Source organism: Halichoeres trimaculatus, unplaced genomic scaffold (assembly GCF_033239565.1).
Source record: "Halichoeres trimaculatus isolate MK-OKI-2021-1 unplaced genomic scaffold, fHalTri1.1 fHalTri1_scaffold_22, whole genome shotgun sequence".
NCBI lineage: Eukaryota > Metazoa > Chordata > Actinopteri > Labriformes > Labridae > Halichoeres > Halichoeres trimaculatus.
The window spans coordinates 20,994,548-21,017,744 of NW_027437200.1; the positions used below are offsets into that span (position 1 = coordinate 20,994,548).

At 38.1% G+C, this 23,197-nt stretch overlaps 1 protein-coding gene across 1 annotated transcript in view; it reads right to left on the reverse strand.

Moving 5' to 3' along the window:
• pacs1 (phosphofurin acidic cluster sorting protein 1) overlaps positions 1–23,197 on the reverse strand; it is an 89,794-nt gene that overhangs the window by 30,001 nt on the left and 36,596 nt on the right. The window contains exons 2-3 of the mRNA XM_074699266.1: positions 4,133–4,220; positions 1,807–1,896 (exon numbers count right to left, since the gene is read on the reverse strand). Of these exons, the coding sequence (XP_074555367.1) occupies positions 1,807–1,896; positions 4,133–4,220 (178 nt within the window). The remainder of the gene's footprint in view (positions 1–1,806; positions 1,897–4,132; positions 4,221–23,197) is intronic.

Here is a 23,197-nt window from a genome sequence, read left to right on the forward strand (position 1 = left end):
GGTGGAAAACACAAACTGTTCCTCACGCTCCTCAGAGGACAACATTCCTTTCAGGGCACCATATGATATTTTTTACCCGACATTGTTACTGTTAAGTGGATAAGGCCAACATATGTATGAAATTTCATACTCCCCAGAGGATAAACCCAATCATTTTTGTTTATCATCCAACTCGTTACTCCCTACAAGCTTGAAATTCCTGGGTTTGACAAAAAAGTCTGAACAGTAGTTGGATGAAAACCTATCCACAAATATTCTTGGTCCCCAAGGGATGAATACCAAAGATTCCCCCTTATTTAACATCTGTTGCTAGGCGCCGCCCTGTTGCAGTGGCTCATTTATTTTTATGGCCCATTTGTGATATTCTCCTGTGTTTGTCTGGAGATCCTACATGTAACCATGGCTGCATTGTTTACACGTGAAATCAGCTGTTGGCAGCCTGTAGTATGTCAATGCTAACTGGTGCTAGGCCGGATGTTTCCCCACAAGGTGAGGAGAATGAGGTGAGGATGACGTGCTGGTTCTCAGGTGTGAGCTAAGAAGTGACGACATGGACCTGTCCTTCCATCCATCGTTATTGGGAACGTAAGATCTATCTCCAATTAGATGGACGAGCTAGCTATGCCAACCCAGCAACAGAGGGAATACCAGAAGAATAGAAAAGAATAGAACTTTGTCATTGTAACAAGTACAACGAAATTGAAGTCACAGCAGCGATCAAGAAAACAAAAGTAAGAAAGTGTATAGAAAGTGTAAAAAGCTCCATAAGAAAATAGATGCTGACAGCTTGTCCATCATTGTCCAGTTCAGCCAGCCTCCACCTCCACAGGGTCCAGGACTGAGCTTCTTCAGCAGTCTGTTCAGTCTCTGTCTCCTGGATCCTGTCTGCTCACAGCAGGTGAAGCTCTTCCAATGTGGCGTTGGTGTCTGGTGTTAGCTCTGTTAGCCATGTCTGTGAATAGCATGATGCTACTCTGCCCTCTGGTATTCCCTCTGTTGCTGGGTTAGCATAGCTAGCTCGTCCATCTTATTAGAGCTAATCTTATGTTCCCAGTAACGATGGATGGAAGGACAGGTCCATGTCGTCGCTTCTTAGCTCACACCTGAGAACCAGCACGTCATCCTCACCTCCTTTTCCTCACCTTGTGGGGAAAATCTGGCCTAGCACCAGTTAGCATTGACATGCTACAGGCTGCTAACAGCTGATTTCACATGTAAACAATGCAGCCATGGTTACATGTAGGATCTCCAGACAAACACAGGAGAAAAAGTAGTAAAAATATCACATGGAAACAAGCAATGGCTAACAGAGCTAACATCAGACACCAACGCCACATTGGAGGAGCTTCACCTGCTGTGAGCAGACAGGATCCAGGAGACAGAGACTGAACAGACTGCTGAAGAAGCTCAGTCCTGGACCCTGTGGAGGTGGAGGCTGGCTGACTGGACAATGATGGACAAGCTGTCATCATCTATTTTCTTATGGAGCTTTTTGCACTTTCTATACACTTTCTAACTTTTGTTTTCTTGATTACTACTGAAGCCCTCCAAGCTAAAACAAAGTTTGACTTTCTGACTTCATGAAGGTGATCACAAAGCAACCCAAAGTGTTAAAACTGACACCAGAGCTGTGATATCTGAATCATTTATCTGTTTTGATATTTTAACAGTCAGAGCTGACGTGGGTACAGCTATTTTTAGTCAAAAGACCTGTTATTTTTGCACATTCCTGCGATCAAAAAGCACAAGAACAAAAGCCTGTGTTCATCTCTGAGTGACAGCCACCTCACGGGGCTGGATCTTTACCTGCAGGGAGAAGGTGAGCTGCAGGTCGGTCTCTGTCAGCCCCGCCGAGGACAGCAGGATCTCGTTGGAGCGAAGGATCCGCTTCGAGCCCTGACGGCGACAGAGAGAGGAGACAAAAGGGAGATGGTTAAAAGTGAAGGAAAGTGAAGTGGGAAAGATGGAGGAGATTACTGTTAGCATGCTGGGGCCGATGCCAGCAGAGTCAAAATAATGAACTCTCATCAACCGCACGCAGGGAGAGGAGCGTGGGAGCGGAGGAGGTCAGGGAAGAGGAGGAAACTGACTGATAGGAGGGAGAGGAGAGGGGAGATGGAGCATGTGGAGAAGAATTACAACAGCTTACAGTGTGTTATGTTCCAGAAACAACAGATTCTTTATTGGTTTACTCAGATAGGAAACAAGACGGAGATGGTGAAAAGTGAAAGCACGCCAAGGAGGAGAAACTGGGAGCGAGGCCAGACCATTACAGACAAATTTAAACAACTTAGAGTTTATTATGTGGCATCGGTTCATTTTCACAGGTTCCTCCAGTGAAGACGGAGAAAGACAGCGCAAGACAGGAGACATAAACAACACAATAAACAAAATACATGAGAATAAACGTCTTAATCTCCATTTTTAAAGTGATTTAGGGATCAACAACAAGTCTCCTGGTGTCAAATCTGATGTTTACTTCTGGCTTTCCCTGCTGTCAGAAACTAAACAGCTTTATCTTTGTACGCCACTGTGGAGGAATTTCAGAAAACATGAAACTGTAAACACAGAGCAGGAAGTGTTTCCAGACGCAAAAACCCTGACTCAACAGAAACTAAACACCATTACAGGAAGTGAAAGCTGAAGGGATAAAAAAGGAGGTCATCTGTCACTTTTACAGTCAACTAAATAAACTCCTGAAATACAGTTTTGCTGAGTAAGCTTGTAGAAAGTTAAGTCTGCTTTCAAAGTAGAAATTAACTTATTTACAACCTGGTTCAAAAAGCATCTCCTGTCTGAGTCGCTACGTTTACTATCGGCACACACTGTACTGGGGTGAATTTTTTTCTAACTCTGCGGTTCAGAGGATATTAAAATCCTGAGTTTGCCCAATCAGAGGCACAGCTCAGGTCACGTGACCGACAGGCGCCCTATAGCTGTACGTGAAGCCCTTGCCACTACCAATATGGCTGCGATAGCCGATCTGCTTCGTTTTTCGTTACATAAACAGACGTTTGACGTAGGGGAGACTATGTCCATGTTTTATACAGTCTATTAAAAAAATGTTGAAAAAAATCTTCAAAGGGACATGAAAACTATTTTTTACAGGTTTCAGCGTCAGGGCTTAAAAAGACGTTGATACCAATAACCAGAAAATGGTTAATTTTCTAGGTCACTGACCTAGAAATTTGAATTCTGCCTCATATACTCAGCTTCAAGGTAAGGAAACAATCAGAATATGTCAGAATTTAGCACAATTTACAACACAGCTAATCACAGAATCTGAGTCTGCTGGGTAAATAATCCCAAATTTGTTATCTCAGTGTGTCTTAAGCTAGCAGAGCTAGCACCACCAGCCTTTGGTCTTTCTTGCAGGTTAGCATATGCCTGGTGGCTACTTTAACAATAGAAAATTGATGACATCTGCAATGGTGGATTTGAACAATTAAATAAAAACTGTATTGCAATATTCACTTTTAACAGTAGAGGGCACTACCTGCATTCTACCTTGCTTGTTTGTCCTTCTGAAGTCTGGGCCATATTAAATATATGATACTTTTAAATATATCAAATATTCTGTTGATTTTTTTTTTTACCTTTTTATTTATATGATGTTTAATTTCCGAACAGTTTAAAATTCAAAGTCTTTCAGATTCTAGTATTAATTTTTTTTTTTGTTTGACAGTTTATTTATTTTTTACAAGGGAAACATTAAAAGTGAAGTTATTTTTGAGTTACAACTCACCTCTAAAATGAAAAAGAATTACTTGTTTATAAAGAAAAATTGAGAAAAAAAGTGAAATAAAGGTTAAACATTTGCATTTTGAGTCTTGAAAATTGTTGAAAATTCAAAGAGTGAACCAAAAATCAGATTTGATGGATTTTCAACATCAAAATACTGCCAAATTGTCCTGCACAACTTCTGTGCTTGTTTTCATCCAGGTAGTAGAGCAGTAGCCATAAACTGCTGCTACAGCCCATGCTATTGGCAGCATATGACCAACAATTTAGGCCTTAATTTGTAAAAACACTTATAATTTGTTGAAACTACTGGTAATTCTGGGAGGATGAGGTTGATCGTAACGTCAACACTAAGTGTTGGTGTCTGTCTTAATCTAGAAGCGTCTCATACCTGCAGTTTGACAGCGATGACGACAGAGGTGAGGTCTTTATCCAGCTCCTTCAGCATGATCAGCTTCTTCAGAGTCAGATTAAAGAGTCTGTGGATGAACAAAGAAACTCAGGTTAGGAGACGTCAATGTGTCCTAAAGGAAAACTTACTGACACATGAATATTCACCGTGCAGACATTATTAATAATCGGAGCACAAGAGATCAGAAAGTAAACAAAGAACGAGGCAGCGAGGAACCCAGACTGGGCTCTTCCTTGTAAACTGATATCTGGCAAACTGTGGAGGGTAAATAATGTATCAGGGATCACTGTGGCGCTAAATATTACGTCAGCAGTCTGCTGTAATTCAATCAATGCAACCAATAGAGGAAAGACTTCATCCGACAGTGACTTCTAAGACACATGGGTTCATCTCATGTATTTCTCATGTATTTCTGAAAGCTTAACTTAAAATTTACAAAATCAGGAGTTGGTTTAGCCTATGACCTCCAACTTAAAGCTCCCTCCTACAGTTTTCTGTCCTCTTAATAACAGCATAAAAGCCCCAAAACCTTAAAAAATAAACAAGTAAATAAAGAGTCATCAGTCTCTTAGGTATACCCAGCCAGAAAAACAGTCCCATATGGAAGCCTTAAGGGAGGTAATGATTCTTCATTTTGGTCTTCAAAGGGAGTTAAATTAATATTAATGCTATGTCTTTGAAGTGTTTTCTGTGTATCGTCCACAATTTTTGATATTATTATAGTCTGAGTATTGATAAGAAAGAACCACCTATCATAACCTGTTTAGTTAAAAACTGTTACAACAAATATGTAAAATTTTACAAATATTTTATATATTTAACTACATAAACAGAGGATTTATGACTGTGACAGTTGTTTGTATCAGTTTTATCCAAACACTGAAAAGAAAAAAAATTGACAGCATCCTAGTGACATCACTCATTGGTTTACAATGAGATGTTTTTTAACCCGACGACGGCAGAAACCATATTGGAAATTCAGATTCAACCTGGGTTAATTGTGATGATTTGTTATACTATTCTAATAAAGGGAATCTGAATGTGAATTTTGGAGCCTAAGCATACACATCCGCATTTCAAGTTTCACACAGTTAGCAAGTAACGTGTTTTGCCAATTCGTTGTTTCCAATGCCATCTAAGAGTGAGACAAGCTAACAGCTGAAATTAGCTAAACATTACTATGAGAAGTGCTGACATTGGTTAGCAGCAATGTTAGCAAGGATCTGGTTGATGAAATTGCAACTTTTGTGACTTTGATGCCAATATCACAAGATAGCTAACATTACTATTGGCTTACAGTAGCATAAGCTAATAACTGAAAATACAGAATCATAACATTCGCTGAAAGATGAAATTAGCCAATACAAATGTTAGCTTAAGGCTAATCAATAATTACATTACTGTATAATTAGCTCACTGACTGTAGCTAATAATAAAAAAGACATGAGAACAGATGGAATTTGCTAACAGTCAAATTAGCTGACAGCTGAAATTAGCTTATAGTGACACCAGCTAACTGCTGAGTTAGCTAAACATAGTAATAAACATATAAGCTAACAATAGTGTCAGTTAACAGCAAAAATAACACAACAGTGACATGATCTGACAGTTATATAAACTGAGAGCTGAAGTTAGCTGATAGCAGCATTAGCTTGATGCTGAAATTAGCTAAAAGCAACACAGAAATGAACCCTTAGGACGAAATCCTGTTTTTGTTTGAGTTTATTTCAGCTGTTTATGTGGCCTTTTAACACAGGGCTTAATGGGGTTTCTTCAGTTTTTGGTACCAGCCTCTAGTGGCCACTAATTGAACTGCATAGTTTTGCACTTAAACTTTAAACACCTGATTTTGCTGCTTTATCTTTCTAGAACCTGATAAACTCAGTTCATTTGGGGTCCCTCAGCTGTCCACACTCCAATAAATGTATGACATCATTGCTGACACCGGACTGATAATGTGTCATCGCCACTTCCTGGCTCTGCAGTGGAGCTTTTACTGGAGCTGGAATGAAACAAGTGTCACTTGAAAAGGCTTTAAGTGCAGCTTTGTGTAAAGAAAAAGGAAGATTCAACTGAGCCCACATTGGACTGAAAACATTTGCTTTTTCTGTAAGAGTCTTTTTCCAACTGGAGCCAACTCTCAGCACACAGACACTTGCAAAAGAAAAATAATTGGCTGTCTTCTGCCTGAGACATATGAAGGTCTTTTTATGTCCTAATGAGCCACCAAGACAAAAAACACTGAAAACCTACTTGGAAATAAACCCAAGTTTTTCTCTGATATGGTAAAAGATCCTTGAATCACTTCATAAAAGTCTGTTATGGATCTGTGATTAAAGAAGTGATGTGCTTCTGGAGAAAGGAAACACAACCACACCCAAACAGCAGCTGTGCAGTCAGGGGTCAGTCCGCTCAATAATTCACCCCGAGGGATTCAGAGGCAGAAAGTAAAACACTAAAATAGACCTGAAGGAGTCTGCTGGGGGAAATCAGAGAGAAAACAAAGGCGTAATATGAGAGAAAGTGATAGACCATCACGTCAGAGAATGATCAGCAGGAGAGAGGCAGAGACAGACGAGCCAACAAAGGAGCAGAGAGAGGGAAAAGACAAAGACGACAGCGGAGGAGATGGGGGGAAATGATAAGAGATGTAGAGACAGTGATGAATACAGAGGAGAGGAAACAAGCGAGCAGACAGAAAATGAAGACAGAGGAGAAATGAAGGGAGAAAACTGAGGGACACATCGACAGAGAGGGGAAAGATGCGGGGATGACAGAAGCTGACACAGAGAGTTGAGGGATTAAATGTCTGACATGGCGAGATTAAAAAAAGGAAAAGTGGCTTATCGTTCAAGAGAGGATGAGAGGAGAGGAGAGGAATGCAGTATTCATACTGAGATGTTTTAACTGTGAAAACTTAAAATTAGATTTTAATTTTTAATATAAGGAGAGAAGATAAAAGTTGGATAACCACAAGCTAAGGGATCAAATCTTCAGACAGGCCTCTAACCAAGGCCAGCTAACAGTAATACAAGCTAACAGCTGGAATAAGCTAAACATAATTATAGAGAAGAGATGACATTGGCTAGCAGCAACGTTAGCAAGGATCTGGTTGATGAAAATTGCAACTTCTGTGACTTTGATGCCAATATCAAACATGAAATTGCTAAAACTGATATTGGCTAATAACTGAAAATACAGAATAATAACATCCACTAACAGATGAAATTAGCCAATACTAATTTTAGCGTAGGTACAGCTAATTGATAATTACATTACTGTATCATTAGCTTACTGACTGGCTAATATTAAAAAAGACTTGAGAACAGATGTAATTTGCTAACAGTCACATTAGCTGACAGCTAAAATTAGCCTAAAGTGACACCAGCTAACTGCTGGAGTGAGCTAAATATAATGTTAGCCGTCAGCTGACATAAGCTAACAGTCATGCCAGTTACTTATCGAACATAATCTTACAGTTGCATTAATTGATAGCTGGAGTTAGCTGATAGTAGCATTAGCTTGATGCTAAAATCAGCTAAAAGTTATGATAACTTGTCAGGTAATAGCTGAAATAAGCTAGCAGAGATATTTGGTTATAGCTTGGATTAGCCAGAAATAATGTAAACTAGTAGCTTACATTAGCAAACAATAATGTCAGTTAAAAGCTAAATCTAGCTATCAGTTACCTAAGCTTTCAGCTGAAACAAGCTAACAGTAATGCCAGTTAACAGCCAAAATGACCAAACAGTAACATAATCTTACAGTTGCATACAATGACAGCTGAAGTTAGCTGATAGTAGCATTAGCTTGATGTTGAAATCAGCTAAAAGTAATGATAACTTGTCAGTTAATAACTGAACTAAGCCAGCAGAGATATTTGGTTATAGCTTGGATTAGCCAGAAATAATGTAAACAAGTATCTGACATTAGCTAACAATAATGTCAGTTAAAAGCTAAATCTAGCTATCAGTTACTTAAGCTTTCAGCTGAAACAAGCTAACAGTAATGCTAGTTAACAGCCAAAATAAGATAACAGTAACGTAATCTTACAGTTGCATAAACTGACATCTTAAGTTAGCTGAAAGTAGCATTAGCTTGATGCTAAAATCAGCTAAAAGTAATGATAACTTGTCAGTTCATAGCTGAAATAAGCTAGCCAACATATTAAGCTATAGCTTGGATTAGCCAGAAATCATGTAAACTAGTAGCTGACATTAGCAAACAATAATGTCAGTTTAAAGCTAAAATAAGCTAACAGTTACCTGAGCTATCACCTGAAACAGGCTAACAGTAATGCTAGTTAACAGCCAAAATGACCAAACAGTAACATAATCTTACAGTGACATAAACTGACAGCTGAGGTTAGCTTTAAGTAGCATTAGCTTGATGCTGAAATTAGCTAAAAGTAATGATTACTTGTCAGTTTATAGCTGAAATAAGCTATAAGAGATATTTGGTTATAGCTTGGATTAGCAAGAAATAATGTAAACTAGTAGCTGACATTAGAAAACAATAATGTCAGTTAAAAGCTAAACTAAGCAAACGGTTACCTGAGCTTTCAGTTGAAATAAGTCAAAGTAATGTTAGCTACCATCTGACTTTAGCAAACGTTGATGTCAGTTAACGGCTGAATGTTACTGGCTAACAGTGATGAGAGCTGACAGCTGATATTAGCTTATAGAAAGATTAGCCAACTGCTAAAATAAACAAAAAGTTACGTTGACTTGCAGCAGACACTAGTTGAAAGAAATGCTAGCATGGAGTTGGTTAATAAAAACAGTCACTGCTGAGACAGAGGTGTCAATATCATGAGATAGCAAACATTCCCGTTAGCTAACAGTAATGTAAGCTAATAGCTTTCAAGCAACCAGGAAAATCAAGCATTTTAGGCCTTTACTGGTTTGTTTTTGAACTTTTTCAGATTGGCCTATCAAAATATCCCCACAGCAGGGGAGAGCTTGTTTTTGGCACCTCTATTTTGGGGTTGCAGACTCACTGTAAGCCAAATGGATTTGTTTTGACACAGACAATCTCTTTTTTGTTCAACTTGTGAGAAAGTGAAAAATGTCAGGATCTGAGTGTCTGGAATTTGTTTCCCAGGGGTAAAACGCTATCACTCTTTAATCCTTGCCTGCAAAGAATAGGCAAAAAGCAATCAGCCTAATCAATAATGGAAACAATGGCTAAAAGTGCAACAAAGATCAATAGTCCAGACAGGGCAGGGATTTATAAGTGACACTTAAGTGCTGAAACACAAACTCAGACCTGTAACACCACCTTCAAAGATTAAAGGCAGACAGAAAAATTGCGTCTACTCCATCCTCCCCTCCTTCTCGTCTCACCTGCCCTGCAAATCCCCTTTAACACACTCGCAGCCTTTCATCTTTCTCAACAGCGCTCACATCTCAGCGGTGTAATGGACATGTGGCCCCGACTGCTGATGCAACCGCTGCAACACTCAGCGACAAACACCCGGAGCGTCTCGCAGATGTCCCGAGGCTTTCTCAAATATAGAAGTGTCCAAGAGAGGCTGAAGCTATGAATAAAAACAAATCAATTTTTTTCTTTTGATGGAAAGGACAGCTAAGTGCAGCCAGCGAGTACACCTGCTGGAATCGAGTGGATAAATCAAGGTGGAGAGGAGGCAGAAGAGGGTGGGTGCCAGAGGTCGATTTTGGATGGGAGTGAAGCACCTGAGCTGAGCCATTAGGGAAGCAGGGGGGGAGAAAATGGGTAGTGATTAAGAAGTGAGTCAGACTGAATAAAAAAAAAAACACAGAGAAGACAGAAGAGCTGGAGAGATGATTCAAAGACCAAAACAAAACCACATCTCTCTTTGTTTCACAAAGAAATCAGACCATGAAAATCCCTCAAAATAAAATCACAACAGAGAGGCTAAAAACTGGAAACAGTTCATTAGCACAGCTTAAATTAATGAAAATGAGCTTCACACATAATTTGTTTCCTAAGAAGTTCCAGATTAATTGGTTTCGGGTCTTGAATAAGACCTCAAACTCAGCTTGAAACACTTTTTAGCATTACAAATCGATGGTGCTGTTAATACATCAGAAGAAACATAAACTCCAGGCTAATGCTTATGTTAGCATGCTAACTGACATTAGCTAAGAGTTATGTTGTTCAAACAGGATAGTGTAAAACAGACAGATAATATTTTTGCTGTTGGGACCCAGATGTTTGTATCACAAAGGTCTTGAAACAGCTAATATTACCTTTAGCATGATGTTAGCCGCAGCTGAAGCTAGCTATTAGTATTTCTGGCATTAAACAACAGCTTAAATTTGCCAAAGGTGTTGAAATATAGTTGTTAATCTGGGATAACGATACAGGTGGCAAGGTGTATTGTTAGCTAAGTTTACTTTAAGACAGCTGCTATGAGACAGAGCATGTTAGCTTGAGGTATGTTAACTGCAGGCGAAACTACCCAATAGTAGTTTTGCTAACAGCTGAAATCAATCAAAAATTATATGAGCTAGCAGCTGATGTTACCTGACGGTAACTTTAGCATGAGTTGCTCAATGATACCATTAAATAGCTAACATTGCAATGAGCTTACAGTAGTATAAGCTAATAGCTTCAATTTAAAAGAATGTTAGAGAACAGCTGGAATTAGCAAACAGTTGAGTAAGCTAGCAGCTCAATAAGCTAAAAGTTACATAAGCTGGCTTTAGCTCACAATAATGTGAGCTTACAGCTAAAATACGCCAAAAGTAATGTTGCTGACATTAGCTAACAGCGATGTTCACAAGGAGTTACTTAATAAAAGTTAAAACTGTAAAGACCCTGGTGTTAGAAACAAGTAACAGCTTGATTAGCCGTTAGCTAATAGTAAAATTAGCAAACACATTAAACAGCTTAAAAAAATGTTAAATGCTGAAAATTTAATAACAACACTGACACCTTGACTCAGCAAGCGAAAAAAAAAGCTGACACCTAGGATAAAGTTTGATTGACAGCTCAAATTAGCTAACATTGCAATGAGCTTACAGTAATATAAGCTAATAGCTTCAATTAAAAAATTTTAGAGCACAGCTTGAGTTAGCAATTAGTTGAGTTAGCTAGCAGCTAAATGGTTAGTAAAAGTTAAAACTGTAGAGACCCAGATGCCAGAATCATGCTTTTATAGCCATTAGTTAACAGTGAAACTAGCTAATACCTAAAATTTGCTAAAAAAAAATGTTAGATGGTGAAAATTTAATAACACTGACAGCTTGAATTTGCAAATAATAGCATAAGCTAGCAGCTCAATTTAGCCTTTGGTTAATGTTAGCAGACAGCTCAATGAGCTTTCATTAATATTAGCTAATAGCTCCAATGAAAAAAAAAAGTTAGAGAACAGCTGGAATTAGCAAACAGTTAAGTTATCTAGCAGCTAAATAAGCTAAACTTTACATTAGCTGACTTTAGCTCACAATGATGTTAGCTAACAGCTGAAATAAGCCAAAAGTAATGTCCCTGACATTAGCTAACAGTGATGTTCACAAGGAGTTGGTTAGTAAAAGTTACAACAGTAGAGACCCAGATGTCAGAATCATGCTTTATTAGCTATTAGCTAACAGTTCAACTAGCAAATGCCTAAAATCGGCTAAAAAAAGTGTTAGATTCCGGGAATTGAACAAACAATAATTATGTTATCTGACAGCTCAAATTAGCTGACATTGCTGTTAGCTGACAGTGATTTAGGCTCAAAGCTGTGACAAAAGGTTAAGATTAGCCTTAGTTTTCTAGAAGTTATGTCATCTGACAGCTCAGATTAGCTAACAACTGGAATTAGCTGACATTACCATTTGCTAACTGCCTACACTGAAAATAGCCAAAAGTACTGTTAGCTAGCAGCAGTTAGTACGTGGTGTAGATAGAGCCAGAGAAAAGATAAAATAGGGTAAAACTTTTGTATCTTTAACCCAAAAACCTGCTCATGTCATGTCTGTCGTGTGATTAACGCAGAGTGAAGTGTCACAGATGTCCTCAGTCGTCTGTCTGGCTAACATCACGCTGAACCTGCTCAGTCAGAGAGAGATCCATCACAGAGAGGACAAGACAGTTAATGTTTACGACACTACAGGGGCCTTCACGAGCAGACATTACGGCGGTGGGTTAGAGCATCCAGAGGGTCTTAAATCACCTCCAATCCATTATGAATCAGATCCTAAATGATATGTCAAAACCTACACAGATAGAGACGTGTTAAAAAGAAAGCAGAATGTCTCAGAATCATGGTGTTGTTCTCTCTTAATTAGCTGCTTCATGGATCGATGCCTGCATACCTTATAACTGCACACATTCAAATTTCCCTTGAGATAACCTTGCAATGAGTATCCAAGGTGTATTTTTATGATGTGCAGTTACTGGATATAAACACCAGGGGGACTTCTACTTAAAAACAATCAGGTTTCTTCAGCGTATCGACAGTATGAGGGGACTGACACGGTTAAGGTCACGACAGCTGGCTGTTCCCCCTGGTCTGGTTCTCACTTCTTGACAGCCTGTCACCACATCTGGGCAGTCACTGCACATTAACATCAATCTGAACACAAGAGGCAAGAGACGGAGGATTCAACAGAGCAGCAGAAAAACAGGCAAACACCTTTTGTTTCTCATGGTGCAGAATGAAAAATGGAGAAACAGAATCCAATATGTTACAGAATTAATTACACACCTAAAAGCAGCAGAGATATAATTACCGTCTGACGCATAATGGAAAAAAACACACAACCAATTCGCCCTTTAAGGGGTCCAGCTCAGGCAGGAGTTTGATTAATCCTCAGTGGGATCTGAATCTCCTGGAGCCAAAACAACAACTTCACAAAACAACACAAGACGCTTTTATCCGCTGAATGTCAAAGAGTCGCACACGCTGCGGGAAATAAGTCATTTCGACATTTCTAATGCAGCCGGCTATAAGCTGTGCGTCTGATTCCACATTTCATTATTTACATTCAGCCTCACTGGAAAACTGTGGATTGAAAAATGATCAAACAGAGTAAATAGTTCAGGTTTGTGTAAATACAAGCTTCAGGTCTCATTTTCTGGAAGTTAATGTAAATTCAAGAACGCCGTTAATCTTCAAGTTCTTTTTTTCATCAGAATTTTTGGTCCCAGTTTCCCTCAAAGCTGCTACTTTTCTTCATTTTTTTAAAAGGTTGAACCAAATCCCATAAAAAGCCCAAAGCCTCAAAGGAAGGCAACCTTTTCTAAATATTCAATAACGGCTTCAAAACAATGAGATTCCTCTGATCTAAAGAACTTTGAAGAAAGAAGTTGAGCATGGTAGTTTTTAGAAAACTAGAAAAATTGATTTGTGAAGGACCGTTTTCAGTCGTGGAACAACACACTTGAGTGTTTAGGATTACGTCTCAGATAAAAAAATATATAAATATATCATAATTTTGAGAGATTTTGATAGATTTTGGTAATTTACCAAAAATATGAGAAACATCAAATATAATATCTGAGAAAAGAGTGACAACATGCTGTGTCTTGTTTTGAACTGAACCAAAAATATCGCTGTAGATGGACTAAAACAGGGGCTAACTTTTCAGCAAAATTTGAAACAGCCACTGAGGACGAAGATAAAGCTCCAAGAAGAACTATAAAGAATCTAAAAACAGCTACTTAGATTTAGAAAAAGCTCCTACAGGAACAATAAGAATCTAAGGAACAGCTACTAAGAACAAGGAAAAGTTCCTAGAGGAACTAAAAAGAATCTAAGAACAGCAGCTGAGACCAAGAAAAAGCTCCTTCAGGAACTAAACTAAAAGAACAGCTACAGAAAACAAAGAAAAAGCTCCTAGAGGAACTAAAAAGAATCAAAGATCAGCTACTGAGGACAGAAAAATAGTTCCTACAGGAACTAAAATAAAAAAAACAGCTACTGAGGACAAAGAAAAAGCCCCTAGAGGAACTAAAAAGAATCTAAAGAACAGATACTGAAAACTGGAAAAAGCTCCTGGAGGAACTAAAAAGAATCAAAGAACAGCTACTGAGGACAAAGAAAAATCTCCTAGAGGACCTTTAAAGAATTAAACAGCTACTCAAAAACTAGAAAAAGCTCCTAGTGGAACTAAAAAGAATTAAAGAACCACTACTAAAAATTAGAAAAAGCTCCTAGAGGAACTAAAAAGGATTAAAGAACCACTACTAAAAATTAGAAAAAGCTCCTAGAGGAACTAAAAAGAATTAAAGAACCACTACTAAAAATTAGAAAAAGCTCCTAGAGGAACTAAAAAGAATTAAAGAACCACTACTAAAACAAGAAAGAGCTCCTAGAGGAACTAAAAAGAATTAAATAACCACTACTAAAAATTAGAATAAAGCTCCTAGAGGAGCTATAAAGAATCAAAGAACAGCTACTGAAAACAAGAAAAATCTCATTTAGGTACCAAAAAGAATCTAAGTACAGCTACTAAGGACACAGAAAAAGCTCCAAGAAGGAACTTAAAAGAATTAAAGAACAGCTACTGAGAACAAAGAAAAAGTTTCAAGAGGAACTAAAAAGAATCTAAGATCGGCTACTGAAAACAAGCTAAAGCTCCTACAGGAACTATAAAGAATCATAGATCAGCTTCTGAGGACAAAGAAAAAGCTCCTAAAGGAACTATTAAAAAATCTAAGAACAGCTACTGAGGACAAAGAAAAGGTTCCTAGATGACCTTGAAAGAAACTGAGAAAAGCCACTGTGGACAAAGAAATAGTTCCTAGAGGAACCATCAATAATTTTCAAATGACCAATGATGTGAAAAGTTTATTATATTTCAACCTTTAGTTTTTTAATAGTCTTCTTTTCTTTACTTAGACATAAATCTACTTTTTATATTTCTTTCCAAAGTGTGTCAGTGTGTTGTTGACCTTGTAGACCTGAGCATTGGCTTTATGTCCGACATCACATGATTGATAACACACACAGAGACGCACGTACACTCTGTTTTTCTTCCATCGACTCTGTCTGAACCGAGCCGCAGCCACAATTCAGCGTAAAGCCAATGTGGAAGTGCTTCGAGTTGCACTTCCTCCAATGGCTGCCGGCTCCCAAATGTATTTAGAGAAGGACGCCTGGAGGGATAACACTCCACTTCTGTTGAGAAAAACACATTTTTCACGGTAGTTACACTTCTGCTTTTGTGTTAAGTTCTGAAAAAGAGGAAACAAAGAGTGAGGAGTCTTTCTCTGGATGTGTTTTTCTTTTAAGATGTCCAAACAAAATCTCTCTGCTGAAGTTTTTTGGTTTTTACGTGTTTGATGTTACAAACTGGGTGCTGAGTCATATTTCCACCATTTCCCTAAAAAATAAAAACAAAACTGTTTTTCCAACATCTCCCAGCGTTGGTCGGTCAGTCAAAGAGAGATGACTAAATCCATAAATTATAGACACGTCTTCATGGTTCAACCTCCTTCTCTCTTCCCCCCACTACATAAATGTTTAATGGCCCTTTGGTTGGTAGCACCTGGCGTTTTCCCAGCAGTCACTGCTCCTTGTTTGTTTATTTGCATGGGTGGATGAAAGAACGGTTCAATAATGTCTGTGGGAAGATTGACCTCTGACATTCTGAAAAGGCCAGTCTGAATAAACAAAGGCAGCGCGTCTGACGGAGATAACAGATGTGGCGGCACACACAAACACACATAAGATAACAGTAAATACCAAACAACCCGGAGGAAAAACAAAAGAGTTTTTCTAGAGTTTGGCTCTTGATGCATTTAAAGGTCAGTGAAATATTTCTTCATGAAGAAAAACTTGAAATGTGTTATTTCTAAAGATGGCAATTCAAACAAACAAAACCAAACAAAGTTGATTAAAACAACAAGAATGTCAAGATGATTGCTCCTGATTAAGGGGCGGGACAATGCCCGTATTCTAAGAAACTTTAGAAAAAGGACTTTCGAAAACTGCAAAGCCAAACATTTCAAACAATATTCCTTGCAAAAGCCAACCACAAACTTCCACCGTTGTTGCCATTTAATGTTGTATATCATGCTTCTCAGAGGATGAATCCTAAAGCTTCTGTTCTTTTGTGCTAGCACCACCAGGGGGTCAAAGGTGCCATTGACCCATCACAACACCCACTTGATGGTTTGGCAACAACACATTGTATTCCCGGTCCCCAGAAGATGTTTCCTTTAAAGGCGAATGGGAATGGTCCTTTTTCATCTTTTGCTTTGAGTTTTAAAGGTCCCATATTGTGCAAAAATCACTTAATTAAGTCTTTTAGTGAAATTTGTGGGTCTTTGTCTTTCCTCCCAGCCCACAAAATGTGATATTTAATGACCAAACTTGTTCTTAGTAGAGCTTGTGAATGTAAAATCCTGACCTAAAACGAGCTGTTTGGATTTTGGGGAGTTGCCAACGTCAGCAATTTTCTTTTTTGACCAATCAGGAGCAAGTCTCACCTGATTGGTCCACCGGAGAGAGAATGCCAAAGTTAAAGAGCCATCACTGCTCTGTTTCTGGCTGTAAACAGCCACATAGTTCCATGCTCAAGCTTCCCATCTCAGAAGAAGACAGACTAAGTGTCTAGAGTTCATTTATCAGGAAATGTTCCAGCTACACTCAGTAAAACTGTGCATGTGTGTGCTAGTCACTTCACGGCCGACTGCTTTTCCAACTTTGGACAGTCCAACAGAGGGCTAGCCAATAGACTGGTCCTGAATCCAGGCGCATTACCAACCATCCTCCAACAAACCTGGGACCCTGGAAATGTGAGTATTTTAAATGCTGTGTGCTGTGGAGCAGATGGAAGAGCTCTTCCTCAGTGTCCCCCCTGTCTCTGTGTTAGCTTCAGGATGCTAACTTTATCTGCAGTTAGCCTGTTGTTTTAGCCTGTAATGTTACGGTAAACGAGCTTCACTGTTTTCTAAACATTGTGCACTCGGAGCTCGTGGCACCGCTCTCAGTGACGTGGAAGAGCGGGGTGGTATCAGCGGTGGCTCATTTACATATGAAGGCCACGCCCACTAAATCAGAGCGTTCTGAACAGAGGGGCTATGAGAGCCTGGAAACAATGCTGCTGTGCTTGATTTATTGGCTTTTTGGACCAAAACATGTTACTACCATTTCATGAAGACATCAATGATCCAGATTAAACTGCAGAAAAGGAGCAGAATATGGCACCTTTAAACAAAAAAATCTCAACAGTTCTTCAGTGGACGGATGGGATAATTGGTGCGCCCATTTAAAATTCCCCGAGGAAACATTATGATGACTTTTCATATGGTTCCATCTTAAGGTCATTTTATAGTACATCCAAAACTTTGGCTGAGAAAGTCACCGTATTCTGACTATAGTTGGTATAAATTAGTGAAAAAATGTTGGCATGCTTTTAGACTCTAGGCTAAAATTTGTTAGCATTCTAGTTAAAATATCACTAAGCCCAAGCTGCTAGCAAGATGGAATTTACTATGATTTAAACCCCAATTGTTTGCTTGATAAACAGCTTCAGAGTGTCTGAGACTGAAGGTATCATGTGTAAATGTGTGACTGCCTGTAGCTTTAAGAGGAAAGTGCCTATAGTTCCCTTGACAACAGTCCATCGAGGGAGGTATGACCTTCCTGTATCAAACAGGCAAAACATTGTGTTAAGTGCTCAGCGAAGGAGGAAAACAGTCCCTTCAACAACCTTCACACCGTGTCCCTTTTAGCTTTTCACCTCCTTTAATCTCCTGTTCTCACTCTCGTCCTCTTAACACTTCCTTACATCATGACATCTATCCTTCCTCTTTCCTTCCCTCATCGTCCTCTACCCTCTTTCTCCTTCACTTAAGGACAACTCATGTCGTACACGTTCCATCATGTCACCGTAACTCACTCCTCCTCCTCCTCCTCCTCCTCGATGGCACCAGCGCCGCCCTATCTCCTCTCTTAAGTAACCTGGCGTCTCCTCCTCTCTCTGGTAATGGTGATCGATGGCAGAGCAGAGGAGGCTGCTGACAGAAGAAAGGAGAGTTTCTACCTCCTTTTTTTATTAACTTCCCCCGCGCTCTCCCCTAAACTCATTATCATTCTATAACTGACGCACAGCTTCGTCAAACCGTCCACATCATTATACAAGAATGATATAAGCATCAGGTAAATTTTTAGCTTTTGAATTTGACACAAAGAAAAAAAAATCACTTGTATTTAAATGAAGCAGTGAATAAAGAAGGACTGACATAGAAAAATTGCTCGGTTTCTTATCACAAAATAACAAAAAATGGCTTTCTGAGTCCCAAATATGATTAACTATTAAAAATTAAAATCAGTAGTATTTCTTGTATGGGAGAAACCTTCACAGAGCTTAATAAATGGTAAAATGAAGCTTTTTCCTACGTCTGTCAAAATATGAAAAAGAAAACATGGAAGTACTTCAGGAAAACATGATTATTATTATTATTTTTTTTTGGTCCAAAGTCTCTTTGCATCCATCTTTGAGCATCTTTTAACCCAATTAGTGTTGATATTGAGCCCATTTTTCTTTTTTTACCAAGACAGTTACCTAAAAATATTCATCCACATAACACCTGAAAACCTCCCCTGATATAAACATCAACTTCATACTTAAGAAATTCTACAATTCTGTTTAATTTAGCAGTCACTTTTGTCCAAAGTGACAAGACAGGAGGAAAACGGCAGGTGCTGCCATTAAGCAAAAGAAGATTTTTTTTCCCCTCATATTGAATAATGTGGTCATAACTAAGTATTGACCACGAACTGGGTCTGAGACCTTCTGACTCATTCTACCCCTGCAAGGATAAGTCTTCAGACATCTCTTATAGTAGAAAGGGACTCTGTGGATTGTACAGAGTTTGGTAATTCATTCACCATTTGGGAACAACAGAGGAGAAGAGTCTGGCTAGAGATTTGGAGCCGTGCTGGGCTGGGAGCACCAGGCGTCTTTCACAAGCAGAGGGTAGTGGACCAGAAGGAGTGTAGACCTGGATGAGGGACCCCAGGTAAGAAGGAGCTGGTCTAGTCAATGTTTTGTAAGCCAGATTTCTGGTAAAGCTTGTGGCACACGTTGATTGTAAGGATGTCCCAATACAGATTTTTTTTACTTCCGATCTGATCCCAGTTTTTCGTGATTCGTATGTTTTGCCGATACCATTCCACACCAATCTGATACCTTTCTCTGATAAATCCTCTACTTTTTTTGTGATTCCATCAAGATAGACCAATACAGATTTTTCTGGGCTGATACCGATACCGATTATTTGTAGTCAAGGAGGCCGATACCCGATATATGAAGCTGATATTAATTAGCAGTCATAGTGAAAACAATGGTGTCAAAATTTTGAACAGTACAAACTCCAACACTTAACTTCATTCAAAAACCTTTAAGCATGAGTTTATTAAACAGCTCCCAGGCTCAGCAACATGTTTTATTAAGTTAAATTAAATCTTAAAAAAAAAAATAGCTCAAGTTTTCTACAGTGAACAAAGTTTTCCAAAGTTTCAATGTAACTGCAATAACTGTAATAACTGCTGATTGGCTGTTTCCCAAGCCATGGATCTGCTTGTAACCAATCAGATTGTACTGTGGGTGGGACAGTGCTGTCGTACTGAGTTGTGACTGCAGACAGAGGAGCACAGACAACAACACAGTTTTAAATCTGTTTCTTATCGGCCATCGGATTAAAAAAACAGGCAGATGCCGATATGCTTCAAAAAGCCAAATATAGGCCCCCATAATCGGTCTATCCCTACAAATGACGAATTATATTTGTTGTATTAAAGTGAGCCGTGTAGGTACCTACTTGAGAAACACTTACTTTACAAACGTTGCAAATGAGGATGCATAACTTTCACATTTGCACATTTGAGATGATAAAGTACCTGGCAATCAGTACAGGTACTCAACAGTACCAATTTTTGGTACTTTTTTGTTGTTTACGTGGTAAAAAATATCAACTTTTTTAACAGTTAAACCATTTTTTTTTTTTAAATCAAACATCTTTATTTTTGAATGTATAATCTTGTAATGCTGTGTTCATGTCCAGCATGGAAAATCAGCCACTCTTCCACTCCCTCATTGTCACAAGGATGTGTTTCGGTACTTAAACATGGTACCTTTTAATTTTACGTGAATTGGTACCTGGTACTTTTGACTGAATTCGGGTGGTACCTGTGGAAGTACCTAATTTGGTTCCCATCCCTAGTTGCAAGCTCCTGTTTTACAATCATTACTTTTCAAAGAGGAGTCGTCACACACAGCGGACATGTTTGCAATGTGGTTTGATTTACAGCCGCCGTAAAGCATGACGGTGCTGAAAACACATGAAACACGTGAAAATTGGATCGGTTGCAATCACGTAACAAAATTTGGTGCGATTCAATCTTCCAAAAATAACCATACGAGCGCTGATACCGATCAGTGTGGGGCTGGAAAGTCTGACACAAACAAGTAAATTTACTCAAAGGGGAAGACTCATCAGTCACTCAGCGGCACTTTCTGCCAGCGAAGCTAAGAGTTAAACACACACACACACACACACACACACACACACACACACACACACACACACACACACACACACACATGAAGGGATACAACAAACACCAGAAAGTGACCGTGTGTGTTTGTGTGCTTTTTAGAGCAGGCTCTTGCAGCAAAGTTGGTCACACTGTATTCCTACTTCATCCACTTATTTGCCACCTTTGCAGGGGTCACTTTATCACCGCTTATGACGATCTCAAAACACACACACACACATACACACACACACATTCACAGTTTTATGAGCTTAAAAAGAACAAGAGAGATACAGAACCCCTTAAACAGTTGACCAACACACACTAGACTTTGAGCTTTTGATTGTGTGTGTGTGTGTGTGTCATATATAGTATAAAAGGGGTTTGATCCCAAGCTCCTTATGAAGCTTATCAGCACTTTCCACACACTGACCTCCACACCCTAACGTAAACACACAGACACACAAACACACAAAGCCACAAAAGACAAATATGCTCATTTAAATGAACCTGTGCGTGAAATCCAGAGCACACACACACACACACACACACACACACACACTCACACACACACACGTGGGCAAACATTGCGTCAAGGCGGCGAGGAAAGATAGAGAAAAAATGGAGGAACAGGAGAGCAAGTCAACAATATCTGGTCGTGTGGATGCTCGCAGGCGGAAAAAAAAAATAACAAGCATTTGGTTCCTCACTAACAACAGTCTTAAAATAGCTGCGGGCTGAGTGGAGACAGCCTGTGAAGATGTCAACAGTTTGGAGGAGCGGCGCTGAATCATTTCTTTGCCTCCACTTGGATTTAAATTAACATGCAAAACGGCGCGGAGCTCTGCAAACAGATCCGAAGCTCTCAGCGTGCTTTATTACACAGAGGAAGTGATTGACAGCGCAGCGGGAGAAGAAAACCACTGAGGTGTGACACAAACCTCTGAGCGAGTGTGATACCTTATATCTGTAATTTGTAAAGCAGGAAAAAACTGAAAGTCTCTATTAGCTTTGAATGATACAGCAGAGGAGGGACTGGTTTTTAATTTCACTCTGAACTAAAAAACGATTTCTAGTTTTCGTCATCCAAAGACTCAGACCCTTTCCTCACAATCATGTTTTTCTCTGTAGTCAAACACAGACACAGCGTTAAACAATGAAAGAAACTAGTTACAAAAAACAGGTTGTTTCTTGTGAAACTGATGTCTTAACCATCAGTCGGATGTTAAAGCAACAAAAGGAGATAACTAAATCACAAAGCGCTCGTTGTGCTCAAACAGTAGAGCAGACACCCCGTGTTCAAAGACCTTGGTCCTTGTCACACTCATCATCCATCAGTTTAGTCTTTAGTCTGCGACCTGCGGCTCTTTGACTCTTTTGCAGAGGCTCCTTGAAGCTTTAAAAAAATATTATTGAAATCAAGAATTTTATTTTTCTTACAGAGGGAACTGATGTTAAAGACACTGACCCTAATTTATCAATCTTACATAGAAATTCACGAAAATCTGGGTGTAAAAAACAAGCTTGCAGCAACGTTCACATGAGAAAGAGCTGCATGGCTATATCTCAATACACAATATCTATCTCAATTTTCTGATTTATAATGACTATGAATATAAGAAAACCTTTTATTTTGAACCAAACTTTATTAATTTGTTAATACTTTAAGTTAATACTTTTGGTTCCAGTAAAATAATTAATTCAGATTTCTTCAACTAGCTGAATATATTAGTATATTATATTGTATTATATTATATTATATTATATTTTTTATAATCTATTATGTTGTATTATATCATAATCTGTTAAATTATGTTGTATTATATTATATTATCATATATTTTGTTTTACTATTTTCTAAAGGATATAATACTATATAATAAATTTATTTAATTATATTAAATTATATTTCATGACATTATTTTTATTATAATCTATTATGTTATATTATATTATAATCTGTTTTATTATATTATGTTGTATTATATTATAATATATTTTATTTTATTTTTTTTTATGTAATAAATATAATATTTAATTATATTAAATTATATTTTATTACATGATTTTTATTATAATCTAATGGTATATTATATTATAATCTATTATATTTTATTTTTTTAATGATGTAATATATTTACAATATATATATATGTTTATTAATATTTTATATATATATATATATATATATATATATAAAATATAAAATATTAACATATTTTATTATGTTATATGATATTTTATCATAATATAACATGATATAGCCTGTAGAAATTATCATAATTTATCTTTTTCACATGGTCTGGTGTAAACAAAGCAAACTGAAAATGGCAAAAATAATTAATTTCAAAGAATTGCAACTCAAATCAGATTGCCCCCCAGAAAAGAATAATATCGTCTCAGCCTTATTGGCAAAATCATGAGCTAAAAACTGATAGTCGTTGCTCCTAGAGATATACCAAATTCTGATTAATTCATAATTCTGATTTTTTTTTAAACAATTTTGGCAAAACACTGTGGTCATTGTTGATTTTGTTGACTGAATTGTTGGCAGACACACCCTTCACCAATCTCAGATGAAT